Here is a 16,691-nt window from a genome sequence, read left to right on the forward strand (position 1 = left end):
ACTCATTAATATTTCAATCATTAAAAATGATTTTTTTTACCTCCACTTGCTGCCATTTTTTTTTATTCATCATAAATCACTGATCATCGATATTATCGAAACTGAAGAAAATTATGTCTATCGAATTAATGTTACGGTCATTTATTGAATTCAAAATGGAAATTAATTGTGTATTATCTTTAAAAAGTTGTTATGGTTTATTTTCAAGTTCAGTTCTTGAATATTACCCAATCATAATGCGTATACCTAAAAAGGCAGTAATCTTGGCTAAATGAACATGAGTATAAAAAATTAATTGTTTGAATTTAAAAAAATCATTAAAAAAGCTGTGATTGTATGGCTTTTTACGAATTTATGTTTGCTAACAATTTTAAAATGTTGGAACAGTTAGAAGAACATTGAGAGAAGTTGTGTTTGAACCATTTATGGAGCAAAATTCCTGAATTGTCCTAGCGACCTGGCCGAGCGGCGTTTTTAAGCAAAATCTCTCAATTTCGAACTCGACAGGAAAGCCACTAAAAATCCTTAGAAAAAATATATGATGTAGGTTTTCAATGGGAAATTACTCAGCTTTTTGAAGCTGAGGTCAAATTTTCTGAACTTTTCCATTTTCCCGGAAAAAACTGAAAAATACATTTCAAAGTTGAATATCTCAAGATGAGGTTTTCTTATGTAGAAAACACCATTTTCCAGCGTGTGCAACAACTGAAAATTTCGAGCTAAAAGAGAGATTAAAGTCGGCGCTCAACCGACCGGGCGCACCGTAGCCGCTAATTTCACGTTTTGAGCCAATAACAGTACCAACTTCGCTAAAAAATTTAACAACAACATGTTTTCGATGTATTTTGTTCTCACCTATCTAATGGTGCTATCCAATTTTCTGAAATTTTCTATTTTCATCGATTTTTCCGATTCTTATATACTACTTAAATAGCAGTTTACCTAACATAACATTAATGCGTTGGCGGATTTTCCCATATACATACATGCACATGCATGCCGATCTTACTTGTGATCGTCGTCGTCGTCGTGTTCGCGCGCGCGAACCGATCGTGCCTCTCGTGCATTCATGTACACCTCATAAATTGCAGCTCCTACATTGAAGAAACATATAGTGAGGAGACCTATGCCCCGGAAGATCGTGTCCTCATTGTGTCATTGCTCTACTTTGCTATAATTGTATTTTTTCAGATTTAAACGCATCGATCCGCATATGAATATGTAATATTTCGTGCTTGGCGCAGTGTCCAACATGAATTCAAATTGAAAATCTATTTTTACTCAATGTGTTATTTTATCCGCTATTGCTTCAAAACATGAGTTGAGAGATCGAAGAAGTCAAGCTGTGTTGCATTTTATTAATTTTTCATTTTTTCTTTTAAATTATTGAATATTTTTCTCATTCACTTTAAAGAAGCATTCTGGTTTACACTGCCCAAAATTATTCGATTTTTGCGAATTTATTAGGAAGGATAGATGATATTTAAAACTATCATTGGTGGTATACACCGAATCTCCGTAAGAGCAAAAAAAAGTGCCACAAAAAAACAGTAACCGTTTTGTTCGTGAAGGTACTGGCTATGGTTGGAACCTATAAAAAAATTTTCATTTCAAAATGACAGAATGGCATCCATAGAAAAAAAAATGAAAAAAAAGAAATTTTTTTGCGATTTTTCACTCTAAACAAATAGTTGGTTGCGAATTTTTTCAAATGTTAGAATTTCCAACTATAACCACATATGTCAACAATAAGCTGAAAAAATTTCAGAACGATCGGTCCAGTACTTTTTTCTGAATCATGGTGGCCAGTCACAAAAACGTTAATCTGGAAAAAGCGGGTTCAAAGTTTTTTTTATTAAAAAATCAAATAAATTTAAACTAATACAGTAGAATAATATGTAGTTTCTGCATCCTACTCTGCGACCCAGCATACAAAAAGCAAAAATACAGTATTTCGTAAAAAAAAAGTATTTTTAAACCCTAGTTTCTCGCAAACAGAGTTAAAAAATATCGTTTGCAACTAGTCTCGCTACGCTCGGGTGAAAACAACTCCTGGATGAGTCTTGTTACAAAATATATTATTCGTTGACCAAAACGGCGCTCCGATAATAACTTAATAAGTATATACTTATATTACTCGAATCCTTTTGAAATTTTTACACATAGTTGAAGAAGGTATTACCATTCGAAATCCATTATAAAAAATAAATCAATTTATAGAGAGTTGTAAACCAGAATGCTCCCTTAATAAAATAAGTGAATAAAATAATTGAGACTAATCTGTCTTAGTTAGGTATTTCTTGACGTTGAAACTCCACATAGAGAGCTCCTTTGAACCTTTCTATCTGGGTAAGTCGATTAGTTTGAACTTAGTTGAGGTTAAAAATGTCAAAAGTGACGAGAGAACGTTGGTTTACCCGTCTGTTAATTTCACTTTTCTACTTGTTTAACTTACTTTCAGGCTATAAAACTTTAGAGGATTTCTCTTATACTTTTGCACAATGAATTTAACCATTATTGATTGAATAAATAACGTTCAACACGTAACTTTATTTAAAAAAAATAACTTTTTTATTTTAAATTTTATTATAAAATTGATTATAGTTATAAAATAATTTATTGACAGATGTGTGTTCAAATATATTAGATACAAGGGCTAGAGCTTTTTTATTGTATCTATAACTAATACAACATTAAGTACTACAAGTACCATATATGGAATAGAACTTCTGACTACGTATAACGTTTATTCAATTAGAAACACAAAGACAACTTTCAATTGAAATTTATTTAATATTTCTAGATTTCTTTTCTTTAATCTAATTCAATAAGCTAATAAAAATTTTATACAAAATTAAAAAAATAAAACATAATTTTCTATTAAAAACAACTGAAAATGAAGAAATATTCAAATTTGAACAAGGAAATCTATTCTACATGGAGAACATGCATTTTTTTAAATTATGATACGAAGTACGTAATGTTCTTGCACGTTAGGTTGCACCACTTTCAATTAATACATTTGACCACCCTTACTCAAATGAACGAATGTAAGACATTTATTTATTTTTGTCTCAACTTTTAGATAATCAATTAAGATATTCCAAACTTGCTTCAACTTGATTCTAGCAACACGCTGCGTATTCGCAAGAAGAGTGTCACGTGGGTCAACTAAATGAAGCAAATTATTACTTCACTCGATCTCGCGCTCGATTTTGACGCGAAAACAATGCTATTCGGTATCCGTCTTTCTTTCAACTTAGTTCTTTTGCGGGCTCTTTTATCAAGTCATTAATTAATCAAACTTTTTAGGTTCAATAGCACCATACCACATAAATAATACTATTTGCGTTTTACTTATATTGAGAATCAGTTCCCACTGCCAATACAGCTGGCAATATTTGACATGTCAAATCCGCAGGTAGCGCTTTCATATCATGTGTAGTAACAACGTCCGTAATATTGCGTTCGATAAATTTTAGGGTTTCCATTTTCAAATAAAGAGCAGTATGCCGGTCTGCCAATGTGAACAATTTAATAACATTATCAATATTAATGTTGTTTGCTAAGATTCTTTCCATATCCGCTTTTAGTCCAAATATCATCAATTCATTAGCCGCTATCAAAACTTTACTCATGAAATTTGAATCATTGTACTCGATAATTTTACCCGTGTAGATGTAACGCAGTATTTCGACGAATTCGCTGTATTTCACGTTGTCCAGTTCCACACTGCTTTCCTCTGATGCGTGAACAAACATTTCTTCAAAAACTGGACTGGCACTGGCGAGACGATTCTTATGGGCTAACACAAAATTTCCACATGCAGTTTGAATTTTTACATCACTGAATTGATTTTTGAGAAACCAATCGTTGACTCTTGATTTGTGGTACTTTCGGGTCGCCATTACTTCCTTAATAATAATTTTAATTTCTTAATAGTTCACTTGATCACCAAAACTTCAAACGGGACTTCTAGTCTGTCGTTTAATTGACCCAGTCTTAATGAAAGAGAGCACGCACGTGGCGACGATATTAACTCGAAAAATGAATGAAAACTCATTAGAAGAACCGCGGGTTTTTCTTTTTTTTCTAATACGCCTGTATTCCATTGAATAAAAATGTGGATCAAATATTTTTAAATTAAAAAAAGACTAATTTTCGCTACTTGAATAGAAAAATATGTACTTCATAGGTGCACATAAAATGTTGCTCTCGTGCATCAAAATTATATAAAAATTTCAAATATTTGCATCAAATATAAAATTAATAATCCATTTAATTATTAAAAGTATTATACTATATCATTGAAAATTATTTTCCATAAGCCACAATGAATTAAGTATAATCGATTGTCCAGAAATTAATTGAAAATTAGAAATTAATGCACATAAAAATGAAATTAAAATTAACTTTAATGATCAGACCTTAAAATAAAAATTACTCTAATTAGCTAATGAGTTCTGTTGTAAGTAGATGAATATATATTGATTTATTAAAAAAATTATTATTAAAAAAATTTTGATTTTCCATAAATAAAATTCATTTTAGTGAGGAATAGTTGAATTCTTTAAAATTTATCGTATAAATAATAATGATAAATTTGCTTAAAATTTGGATAATCGTCAGTTTTAATAATGTTGTTCCAGAAAAAATCAAATTCAACTTTTGTGGTAGTTTCACATTTACTTAAAATTTTCTATTTGACCTTCATCTAAAGTTTGTAATAGAAAGAAATATGAAGCTGACGTGTGTATTATCTGAAATAAAAATATAACAAAAATTTATCAAACGTACAGCATCATTTTTTTATTTGAAAATTCATTGTAGATTTAATGACCTTTGTAAACATATCGAGTTGGACAATCATGCAAGATTTAGCTTTAAAAATGAGTGGTTTCTGCGATTGCATGAAAAGTATATCTTTCATTAGTCTTACATCTCCCAATCCCGGCCACGTTGAGTTGTACATTTCATTCAGACATCTCTCGCTCTAAATCATTCGAATTCCACGCGATATACATTATTACTTTCGAAAATTCAAAATAACTTTACGTAATTTTATGTTTAACATCAGAAAAAATTGTGATACTTGCTTCTACTGTTATAATGTGACCATACCAAGCATAACTATAGGCTTGTACTAGTTTTAGAAAAGCATAGCACAACAAATAAACAGCTTTGTAGGCAGTCATATTTTTGGTCTTATTAAGTATGATTGATAAAAGTTAAACATTATTAATATGAAATTAATTTTTTTATTATGCTAAGATATATTAAAACATACCTCTGTTGCTTGAAAAATTATCGCGCATATTATGAACGCACAGGTGATGGCCAACCAAACCGATAACAAACCAAATATTTTTTGGACCGTACGTTGAGCTTCGATCAATAAATTATGCCTGTCGACGAGTTCTTTAATGATTTTTCGATGGTTTTTGTCAGGTTTCATGTCAGCGAATCGGGATGAGAGCAACTGCAACTCACCGACCAGGTGAAGTGTGAAAAATCCAAAAAAGGTATCGACGCCAACTGTGACGCTCCAGCAATAGTATCCAGCAGCCACTTCTAAGGCGTAAATAATCCAATGAACTAAGCCTCCTATCAAAAGATGAAAATTCGTGATGATTGAAAGTTTGACTCGGTAGTAATTATCATGTAATTCTTTACCTGATTCATACTCGAAAGGTATTTTCACAGGATACGTTCTTATATATTTTCCCTGACGTAATGCCAGCAGTGGTTTTAAAACCATCATGAAAATATTAAGTGCTACCGAATATCTAAAGCAGTAATAAAATTTTGAAAAAGTTGGAAAATAGGCTAACAAAAACGGACGATTAGCTGGGGTTTTTAAATCTTCCTCAAACTGTGCCGATGCTCCTTTGCTGAGCTTTAAAATATTTTTTTTATGATAGACTAGAACGATGACCTGAATTTTCGAAGTATATGTACTGATTAAATATAATAAATAATGATTGATTTATTAAAATTCATAAAGCAACCAACTTTTAAAAAAGTTGAAAAGTAACTGATCATCAGCCCTAAACCTCTTGTGAGAACATTAACATTCGTAAAATTGCTAATGCAAAAGTAAACCATACCCAGAGTAGCCCCGCCAGTTGTAACAGCAGAACAGATGCTCAAGATAATCTTTAATTTTTCCGGGTGTTCATCATAATTTGGCCATAAACCAGATACAATAAGCATGAATAAAATACCATCTTTGTATTTCTCATAACGTCTCACTACATGTTCCATCATATTCAAATTATTTAAATGCAAGAATCGTTCGATAAAGTTTTCGAATTATAATCGACTAAAAAGTATTGTTGGCAAAACAGATTTGCATTAGAACAGTTTGAAAACCTATAATCGGGTTTCTAACAGAATATACCAAGTTAACTACCACTATCGATTTTATAACAAAGACGATGATTATACTAGAGTAAAAGTCTAGCATATCTAATTTGATCAGGTAATAACGAAAAGTATAAGTTAGAAATTATGGTAAAGGGTTGAATTTTTAAGTAAACCTTTACATACTTACATTAAACTTATGAAACTTACATCACTATTGAACCTAAAGTTTTTTTATGTGTTTGCATAATCAAAATGTACCCAAAGTTTAAAAATCGTCGACTTTTTTAATATTTAAAATTTTTTTTTGTCAAAGTGTATTGATTTGTATATTGTTAGTTATTGTTAGTTAATGAAAATTTATGTACACCGAATGAAACTTGGACTATGCGACTGTAAAATTCGACTAGATCGAATCAAAAGTTTGATTGCATGGTAGAGTAGTTTTAAATTAGGCACCTCTTAGAACTTTGTCATAGGTCTTGAAGCTAGTTGCAGAACGAGCGGGAAGTTTTTAAATTTATCATTGTCTTTAGACAAGAGTATTTTTTGAGTTTTATAAAAAAAAATATATCTTTTAGTGAAATATAAAATCTCTTAAAGTATAAATAACAAGGAAATTAAATGCATGACACGAAGTGCAGTTTTGCAGCAGAAATATACACTCGAGTAAGTTTGAATATGAGACTGTTTTAATAGCGTAACCTATATGTGTAGTACACTATTGCTACTCATTTTCATTTCCGCGCTGCTCGAGCAGACAAGTTTAACCATAATTTATCAATATTAGAATCTATACCTATATTTATATTCATTTTTTTCTCGGTAATACTTTTGAATATGAGCCTTATGTATTGCTAATGAATATTGAGAAAAAATACAAGTACCTGCTATACTGCTATATATCTGTTTGCATTGGTTTTAAATGTTTCAATTATAGATAATACTTACGTTAACGTCAAGTCCAGTTGATCTTTTTTGCTTGTTCCAAAATTAAAGATATTCTAGTATTAGATACAAAATAATGGAACTTCACTTAAACATAGATGAGTAAGTATTCAAGAGTTTATTGAAATGGGTAATTCTGCTATTTATTTACGAATGAATAATTTTTTTAAATATTTTTTTAGTGTGAAAGTTGAATCAAATAATGACTGGGTGAATGAAGAAAATGGTCATGATACAGAATTTTCATCTGATGTAGCTGAATGCCCAGAATTAAAAAAAGATTTGTTTTCACTTGAAAATAATGTAAGATAAGCTTTTATTTAATATTTTTTTCAATATTCATTTAATAATGTCGATTTTGTTATAGCTTCAAACTATGTATAAAGACATTGATATAGAACAGTGTATTGTTGATGAAGAAATCACTATAGAACCTGAATCTAAGCCCATTATACAAACAGAACATTGTACTATTGAAGACGAAATCACTATAGAACCTGAATCTAAGCCTGTAATAGATCCATTAATGCCATTGTTAGATATTGGAACTCAAATATGTTTAGAAAATGAGACAGCTGATGAAAATTCAAAAACATCGAAGGCCAATGAAAAAAATCTTATAAATTTTGAAGAAATCTTTGTTGAGAACAATTTTTATGAAGATGAACTTGGTGAAATCAAACAAAAAACATCATCTAGAAGAAAGAAATCATTGAAAGATAAACCAGACGAACCTTACAAATGTAACTTATGCCCAAAAATATTTGATTATAAAAGGTATCTCAATAAACACATAGTTACAGTCCATATTACTGAAAGACCTTTTCAGTGTGATTGGTGCAAAAAGGCTTTTGCATTTAAAAATTCGCTCAAAAAGCACTTTAGATTGATGCATACTATTGAGAGACCCTTTGAATGTGAAATATGTAAAAAAAAATTTGAGAAGGAAGCTGCTCTGACCAAACATGTTAATTTTGTACACATAAATAGAAAGATCCACAAGTGCGATATATGCTCTAAACAGTTTACCACAAATTGCAGTCTCAGAAAACACCAGGATACACGACACTTTCAAATTAGAAAATATGAATGTGAATTATGTCAAAAAAATTTCACGCAAAAAGGTGTTCTTAATAAGCACATCAAGGACTCACATGGTCAAATAACCCACAAGTGTGACTTATGCAGGGAAACATTCAGTAGAGAAACAGATTTCAAAAACCATGTTTATGATGTACATGAATTAGTATTAATCTACCAATGTGTAATGTGCCCTAAATCGTTCCAAAAACAATTTTTTGTTCTCAGGCACATGGAAAATAAACATGGTAAGATTGAACCTTATCATTACAGGTGTATGAGAAAATCTGAAGTACCTTCAAGAAGACGCTCTAAATAATAGCGAGCAATACTCATTCAAGTTTACCAAGTTCTTAATTGCAGTAACACTTCAATTATTACATAACGCTACTGAAACATTGTTTAAATTTTGATTATTTATTTATTAGAAAATCCTTACAGTATTGAGTAGTTTAAAAAATTGCATTGCGTTTTGACACCAAAACTAATAATTACACTCAAATTTCTTAAAACAAACTTAATGTTTGTTTATTCTTTTCAGAAATAATGAATGTACGTTACTTTGCATTTTAGATATAAAAATTAAACAATAATATAAATAGTCTAAAGATTTTATACATTGTTATATGTTAAAACTTAACTAGGTCATCATGTGTATTGAGATTGATTTCAATTTTGTACTACACTGTAAATAAAATTTTTATAATATCGCAGATTAATGTGAAAATTAATTGTATCCAAAAGTTTATGTTTTGACGCACCAACACATAACGAAGTGTTAATGCCAATAATTTTATTATCTTCATTCAACAGAGGTTCACCACTATCTTCCTATACGTAAAAAGTAAAATAAAGAAATCAATTAAAGTCAATTAAAGTCAATTAATTAATGAAACATTAAATATAGAAAATGGATAAATATTTTACTTTTACCCACTCTATCACTGCAAGTGGATTGGCTTTGGTGCAAATAATATTATCCTCTCTTTGAAAAAGTCGATTGCTCAAAGCTTCATATTGAGTCCGACACTTAGCAAGATCTACTACTTTCAAAAATGCAACTCGCAACCGAAAAGGTTTTGGAGAATTCCGATTCCAGTATTTCCATCCTAAAACTTTGACCTGATTGAGCGACTTGACCGTTGAGAATGATAATTTACCAGGACTTATGTCTCCCATGACTTCTCCCCACAACTGGAATAAAGTTATATTATAAATATTAAAATAACGACAATCGGTTAAAAAAGGCGATATTTTTTTTTGGCTTACGCACCATGATAATGGCTGTGTCATTATCATCAAATTCCAAGGCTACAATGCTTTCTTCAGTCCATTAATCAAATGTTTTCCACCATTGAACCGAGTAGTTATTAATATTTCTTGGACTTGGATCACCGATTTTGACACTTACATCAGGAATGTTAACTTCGTCTAAACAATGAGCTGAAGTCAATACGTGACTCTTCGTTATCAAAACTCCAGTACAGATGTGGAAATCTGCTATGTGCTTTTAAATGACAGATACTATGAATGAGTATTCATAGGTATTTTTGGTCTAAGTCTTCTTAACCAATTAGAGGATCAGCCAGCGAATGAGTAATCAGCATTACTATAATTTGTATGCATAATTATAATCGGTTAATTAATATTTACAATGATTTCTTAAATAATTGGATTATTACTTACAAAATGAGTATAACAGAAAAAGTATTGTGTTGACAAGCATTTCACCGAAGTGGTAATTATTTAATCAAATTAATTTTAATAAATTTTGGAGTATAAATATATCAATCAATTAATTTTTAAGAAATGTTAAAAAAGAGAACGTAAAAATGTATACACGTGCCATAAGTATATTATATTTTTATTTTCACGAGGCATGATGACGACAAAAAAACGTTACAATGAAGGCAAAAGAAGGTGATGATAAATTTTGCTTTATAGTTTTAGATTTCATTGTTTTCACTGAAAAAGAGTTAGTTTTTTATACTTTCGAAAAGAAATTGTTTATAAACGCTGATGGCTGTATAAACATTAAACGTTTCAAAGTCGTTTTTATTTTTGCTGAAACAACGTGATCTGGCGATGCCAACGATCATGTATTGTTTATCTAATAAAGGACCTCCACTGTCTCCCTGTCGAAAAAAATATGTGTACATGGAGATAATCGTTTTTATAACTTTCATTCAAGATTTATGCTTACGCATTCAAGAGCAGCAGATGTAGACCCATCGATTTTCGTACATATTGCGTTGATCTTGCCAATGACATTTAGATTTTGTTTTGCAAGTCTTTTGCGACATAATTCCGGATCCTCAACAAACTGGTTTACCGTGACAAATGTTTGAGGGAAGAGACAATTTTTTTTGCAACTTCTCCACCCAACGGTTGTGACTTGAGCTTTTGCAATTGGTTGGTCGAAAGAAATCGATCCTATCTGTATATCTTCGACCGGCTTTTCAAGCTATGGAAAATAGCTGATCACTAAAAAGTAAGCTTATCTTTTTTCGTGTAAAAAAAAAGATTCTAATGTGATGTATATACAAATTTTTGAAGTCATTCCGATAATTTTAAAAATTATACTCAATATTTCATTGTTTTTTAATAGAGAAAATCACACTGTAAATGTTCCTTCTAACTATGCTTTGATCTTACCGATAGTACAGCAATGTCATTACTAGGAAATCGTGGATTTACATTATTAAATTTGGTCCATTGGTCATAAGTAATCGATGAACTGACTGGATACTTATGGCTCTCGACATAAGGGGGTATCCTGACAATAGCCTCTAAATCAGTAGGATTTTCGTATCGAATACAATGAGCCGCTGTCACAATGTGATATTTAGTGACTAAAGTTCCTGTACATATTTTGCCGTGACGGCGATGTGCTACCAATACTACATACGGTAAATCATTGTTTTCTATTACTTTCAATCCGTGACCAGTTAACGGTGAATTGTTTGCATGATTATATAGTACAGCTGCAATAAAATCAAAACTTATTAGTAGGAAGTTTTTTATTTTGATTTTACAAAAAAAATATCATTTAAATCATACAAATTATGATACAATTCAAGAATATGTGCATTGTGGCTCGACTTGCCTTTTAAATTTCAACTGAAGAAACGTTAGTAACACGATTTTTTTATGTTCTCATAAAAACACAATAGTTATGAAAATTCACTATTTCATTGATAAAACTTTCATTAAAACTTTGGGCCATGGTTGAAACAGTTGAAAATATAAACAAGCTATTACATTTAAAATTAGTATATTAAGCAGAAATGTTAATTGTTACGAATAGAATAATATTGTGTTAAAAATAATCAAACAAAAATTCATTACAAAAGATATTCTGATCACTAACAAATGACAGAATATTAGTAAAGAAATTGTATATTCATTTGCTTGAATTTCGAGTATTTATTACAATGGTCATTCAAACAGCGTTCAATATTAGTTTTATAGTGCAAACAGAATTTTCAAAAAAGGATCTTAGAAAATTAGCTTAGCACAGTCAAAGTTCACATCGTAGAAAAAATAAAATCTCTAATCCTGAAGTCAAATTTCGTTGAAGGACCGGCAATGTTTTGTGCGATATAATTATGATGTTTACCCAAAAGTCATATTTGAAAAATCTTTTAATTAATGTTAGTAAATGCCTTTAAATTTAACATCATTGAAAAATGTCTACGAAAGGATAGTAAAAAGTTGATAAAGTAGAGCTTATTGTTACCCAAAGTGACTATAGATAAGCATGAATTGTAAATGGAATTCATTTTTTTGTTTATTGATGAAATTATTATTGCATAAATTAGCGTGTTGGTTTTATAAAAGTATTGCGTTTTTGCAATTGAGAATCGTGTTCTGTTAGTACTGTCTCTCCGTTAATAAGCTAAATTTTTAGGAGAAACAATGAAAATTAAGTTCTCGATAAATCAAAATATGTTAATTTTTAATTATACATTTTTAGTAGTGATTTTCAAAAACAGTGGTCTTTAATGAGTTTAGATTTCCCTAAAGTTTCAAGTACTTTCAAACTTTTTGCACGGTGATTCTTGAACAAAATCTAAAAACACTGCCAAAATAATTTTTCGAACGATCCAATACTTCATTTTAGAATTCAATTTGATAATAAGGCGAAAAAAGTTCTCTCAAATCATTCAATGTATGTATAGCGATGATCCGCGATGATGCAATTATTATCCACCGATGTTTTCTTACCGACTTGTCGAAGACGACGACAACTACGACGACAGAACAAGCGACACTATATTAGTTAGTCCGAGACGTCGTACATCAATGGTGCATACAAGGCGTATAAAGGGTGGCGTGTGGGATTGGAAGCTCCAGTCAGCCGTCGAACGCGACGCGGTCGTTGAGCGCAGTATATATTTTCTGCACGCAGAGCAGCCCGTGACAACGACACGCGACGAGCGAAGCACGCTATGTGCGAATAATTATATTTTCTCAAGTGACAAAAAACAAGCAAAAAATATAACGCGTTCGTCGCCTAGACTCTAAATCATAACAAGTTTTTGGCCGAGTGCCTTGATACGACAAGTTGATAGATTTGTAAATAATACCCAAAAATATTATTAAAGACATTTCAATTTGCACAAAATCGCTTGAATATGGCTTGTCCGCTTGGGAATGGAACGTAAGTTTTACCTTAAAAAATTACTTAGTATACACTCATTCACACCTCGATGTGGATAGATAAATAATTGTGCAAAACATTTAAATTGTCATTTTCGAGTGTCGGATATTTAATTGCGAACGAACGATGATTATTTGGCTTTCGAACTTGACATTGCTCTAGGATAATAATGTCAATTGGCGTTGGAACCGATAGTCGCATCGAGCGATAAAACGAGACGATCGGCTCCGTCGTTGCGTCAATAAATTAATATACACAAATCATCGCGAGAGCTAAACTTTGCGCAACTTTGCGAAAAATAATGAGCGTGTCGTAATCCGCATAACATGCGCTCGAGATTCGCTCTGGGGCGGCTCCAATCGCTGCTATTATTTATAAATATACCAATTGGAAGATTACGAGCTAGATCATAATTTATAATTAAAAATGCTGTCAGAATAAAATGTTTACACGCGACAATCGTAGTGTACAATACGAACGAAAACATTATTGTGTAATTGAAAGGGAAAAGAAAAATAGCGCAATGATTTTATTTCTCTGGCAGAGATAACAGCGGCGGTCAAACGTCGAGCGGCGAGGCCGGCACGTGTTTGGTGGAGGGTCCCGGCTTGCTGTACAGCGAGTACCTTCTGCTCGACAAAATCCTGTCGGCTCAGAGGCTGCTCAGCAGCGAGTACAACAAAAAAGTCCACGATGAGCATCTCTTCATCGTGACGCATCAAGGTATAAAAGTCGAATTATGTTGTATGTAAAATATACGTAGCCGAAGCGAGATGTAATCGTCTGCCCTTTGAAATTCCAACGATCGCAGCTTACGAGCTCTGGTTCAAGCAGATAATTTACGAGCTCGACTCGGTGAGGTCTCTGTTCAGCAACGAGGAGCAGTGCCACGAAGGAGAGCATCAGCATCGCTACGCTTACGAGCGCGAGCCCAATGGAAAGCACCCCCACGACTCCGAGGCCATCGACGAGTCGAGGAGCTTGGAAATCCTCAAGAGGCTCAATCGCATCGTATTGATATTGAAAGTGAGTGCTGAATCGAGCCATCGAACGTTAAAACTCGAAGAACGTGCGAAATTCCGTCGCGAGTCTTGGACCGCTAGATAAGGCATTTCAGACGATCGGCCTCATAAGCAAATCGAACGAGGACTTTTTACGGTCGCAAAAATGATAATAATTGCACAATAGACGCGCGCGATACGCGTACACGAGAGCCGGCGAAATCAAGAGTAACGGCATATGTATCGTATTTACGGGATCGGTGCAGCAGAAAAGGCTGCACTTGTAACGCGTATTTGTTGCGGGAAAAGCTGAGACTCGTGCGTACTTGGCAGAAGGTATATAGCTACGATACAGCTCGACTTTTGCCTCGCTGCAGATGTATACGTACGAGCGTGTAAATGTGCGGGGGTAAGCCGATACTCCTTGCGGGATATAGACGCGCGAGCTAGTACGAGCGGCCGAGCGGCTGACACGTGAAACCCATCGACTCGCTGCTGCTGCTGCTCTCGGCTGCCTCGCACACACTTATGCAGCTACCCGCTCGGACTTGGGCTCGGGCGCGGTATCAAGCGCGTATTGCTCCTACCTTACACTTTGCCCGCGTACACACGCGTATTTATTTATTTTTACGTAATTGCGCCGCGGCCTCTATTGAATAACGTCATTGTAATAAGTTTGCGCGTTGAGATCGTTTTACCCCTTACGTGGCCGTTATTGTGAGCGCTGGAAGACGAATGATTTTTCCCAAAAGTTGCGGCTCTCGAGCTTTCGCACGAGTTGCATTATTGATCGTCTCGATGAATTTTTATCGCAGCTATTATGCGAAATTGCTTTTCCGAAACTAACTTTTATCGGCTGTGGATTTAGAAGAAGAAAAAGTTACTGACCGATTACCGCCATGAACTCTACGCTTGATTTAACGAACAAATCTGCAGCTAGAAGAAGCCATAACAGTACCCGAGTACGGGCTATATCGGAAAATACATGCATTATACCCAGTAAGAACGCATAATCGATAGACTAGCTCGCGCGCAGCTGCAACTTCTTTCGTTAAATATATAGCATAAAAACTCAGGAAGTACATTTAAATCGATCCATCGCGCGATCGGCCGAAAATCGTTAAACGAATACTATAATTTCATCAGTTGCTGGTCGATCAAGTCTCGATCCTCGAGACGATGACTCCACTGGATTTCATGGCCTTCAGGGACTACCTGTGCCCGGCCTCGGGCTTCCAATCGCTGCAGTTCCGGCTGCTGGAGAACAAGCTCGGCGTCCAGCAGGAGCACCGCGTCAAGTACAATCAGAGCTACCAGCGGGTCTTCGGCCGGGACGAGCAGGCCGTCGAGGCGATAAGGCGCAGCGAGGAGGAGCCCAGCCTCTCGATCCTCGTGCAGAAGTGGCTGGCCCGGACGCCGGGCCTGGCCGCCGACGACTTCGACTTCTGGGGCAAGTACCGGCGAGCCGTCGAGTCGATGCTCGACGAGCAGCGCAAGCACGCCAAGCAGCAGCCGAGCGAGGAGTCGCGCAAGCACCTGCTGAGCAACGTCGCCGGCCGCCAGGCCGTCTTCGACTCCATCTTCAACGAATCGCTGCACTCGGCACTGGTGTCGCGAGGCGAGCGTCGCTTCAGCCACGCGGCCCTTCAGGGGGCCGTCATGATCACGCTCTACAGGGACGAGCCGCGCTTCAGCCAGCCCCATCAGATTCTCACGGCTCTTATGGATATCGACTCGCTCATCACCAAATGGAGATGTACGCAAAGTCCATTTTTTATCCAAAAACATTAATCGACGATAACTTTACAAGTCAGCTTTTACTTTTTCCAAACAGACAATCATGTTCTCATGGTTCAGAGAATGATAGGCTCTCAGCAACTTGGCACTGGTGGTTCCTCCGGATATCAATATTTAAAAACAACTCTTAGGTAATGCATTTATTTTTTGCCAAAATATCTATATTATAAGCTTCAAATTTTATAAACAATGCCAAATTTTGTTTACTTTTAGCGATCGGTACAAAGTATTTGTGGACCTCTTCAATCTCTCGACTTTTTTAATACCTCGACATTTAATTCCGCCACTTACCAAAAGTATGAAAACAAAATTGTCTGTAGCTTGGGGCTGTTGGGGTTTTGATGAGATGACTTCGGCTTTTGAGGATTCCATTATCAACGGCAAAGACAAAAAATGCACTTGCCAACAAAATAAAGATAATGGAATTAAAAACGACGATTCCTCTTAATTTAAATTATTTTGAGGTCCCTACATAATTGTTAAAGGAAAGAACTAATTTAAGTAGTTTAATCTCAAATTTTTTATTATTATTTAGAACATTTTTGGTTACATTTGTAAACGAATATAAATATCATTGTAATACAATTGCATAACAATACTTTTATAAATATACAAATAAAAATGTTATTATTGTAAATAAATTTGTTGGCACTTGGGTACAATTTTTAAAAAACACATTATTTGATACATGATATCAAAACTTATTCTAGCTATATTTCAAATTGTCCGTAATGGCTTTCATGGTTACCCAAAACAAAAATGGTACTTGAACCATTTATTTATACAAAACTATAACACTTATATATTAATACATAATTGGTATAAAAATCAGTTGTTTG

At 33.7% G+C, this 16,691-nt stretch overlaps 6 protein-coding genes across 7 annotated transcripts; 2 read left to right on the forward strand and 4 right to left on the reverse strand.

The window, feature by feature from the left end:
* Window positions 1-3,353: 3,353 nt before the first annotated feature.
* On the reverse strand, window positions 3,354-3,908 carry LOC106658262. Its single transcript, XM_014380129.1, has one exon. It carries the CDS (start codon window positions 3,906-3,908, stop codon window positions 3,354-3,356), a length of 555 nt encoding a protein of 184 aa, XP_014235615.1.
* Window positions 3,909-4,672: 764 nt separating this feature from the next.
* LOC106659011 (odorant receptor 49a-like) lies at window positions 4,673-6,312 on the reverse strand. Its single transcript, XM_014381279.2, has 6 exons — window positions 6,013-6,312; window positions 5,674-5,935; window positions 5,288-5,604; window positions 5,097-5,204; window positions 4,841-4,993; window positions 4,673-4,760 (listed from the first exon to the last, which is right to left on the reverse strand). Exons 1-6 carry the CDS (start codon window positions 6,265-6,267, stop codon window positions 4,686-4,688), a joined length of 1,170 nt encoding a protein of 389 aa, XP_014236765.1. The 5' UTR covers window positions 6,268-6,312; the 3' UTR covers window positions 4,673-4,685.
* An 803-nt stretch (window positions 6,313-7,115) lies between these two features.
* LOC106658988 (zinc finger protein 578-like) lies at window positions 7,116-8,765 on the forward strand. Its single transcript, XM_014381232.2, has 3 exons — window positions 7,116-7,413; window positions 7,494-7,614; window positions 7,679-8,765. The coding sequence occupies exons 1-3, from the start codon at window positions 7,388-7,390 to the stop codon at window positions 8,708-8,710; spliced, it is 1,179 nt and encodes a 392-aa protein (XP_014236718.1). The 5' UTR covers window positions 7,116-7,387; the 3' UTR covers window positions 8,711-8,765.
* Window positions 8,766-8,858: 93 nt separating this feature from the next.
* LOC111693868 lies at window positions 8,859-10,206 on the reverse strand. Of its 2 annotated transcripts, none has more exons than XM_023459831.1 (4): window positions 10,078-10,206; window positions 9,665-10,000; window positions 9,319-9,585; window positions 8,859-9,222 (listed from the first exon to the last, which is right to left on the reverse strand). In XM_023459831.1, exons 2-4 carry the CDS (start codon window positions 9,665-9,667, stop codon window positions 9,061-9,063), a joined length of 432 nt encoding a protein of 143 aa, XP_023315599.1. In that variant the 5' UTR covers window positions 9,668-10,000; window positions 10,078-10,206; the 3' UTR covers window positions 8,859-9,060. The 2 variants fall into 2 exon arrangements, with proteins under 2 accessions (XP_023315599.1, XP_023315600.1); XM_023459832.1 differs by having other exon boundaries at window positions 9,146-9,222; window positions 9,329-9,585.
* Window positions 10,207-10,212: 6 nt separating this feature from the next.
* LOC106658267 (venom serine protease-like) lies at window positions 10,213-11,482 on the reverse strand. The gene is made up of 4 exons (XM_014380142.2): window positions 11,464-11,482; window positions 11,047-11,375; window positions 10,595-10,855; window positions 10,213-10,526 (listed from the first exon to the last, which is right to left on the reverse strand). Exons 1-4 carry the CDS (start codon window positions 11,480-11,482, stop codon window positions 10,368-10,370), a joined length of 768 nt encoding a protein of 255 aa, XP_014235628.1. The 3' UTR covers window positions 10,213-10,367.
* Window positions 11,483-12,683: 1,201 nt separating this feature from the next.
* On the forward strand, window positions 12,684-16,683 carry LOC106659360 (tryptophan 2,3-dioxygenase). The gene is made up of 6 exons (XM_014381881.2): window positions 12,684-13,054; window positions 13,599-13,777; window positions 13,866-14,080; window positions 15,202-15,811; window positions 15,890-15,983; window positions 16,066-16,683. The coding sequence occupies exons 1-6, from the start codon at window positions 13,029-13,031 to the stop codon at window positions 16,298-16,300; spliced, it is 1,359 nt and encodes a 452-aa protein (XP_014237367.1). The 5' UTR covers window positions 12,684-13,028; the 3' UTR covers window positions 16,301-16,683.
* The last annotated feature ends 8 nt before the right edge of the window (window positions 16,684-16,691 follow it).

This window comes from Trichogramma pretiosum, unplaced genomic scaffold (assembly GCF_000599845.2).
Source record: "Trichogramma pretiosum strain Unisexual culture from Peru unplaced genomic scaffold, Tpre_2.0 scaffold16, whole genome shotgun sequence".
Taxonomy (NCBI): Eukaryota; Metazoa; Arthropoda; class Insecta; order Hymenoptera; family Trichogrammatidae; genus Trichogramma; species Trichogramma pretiosum.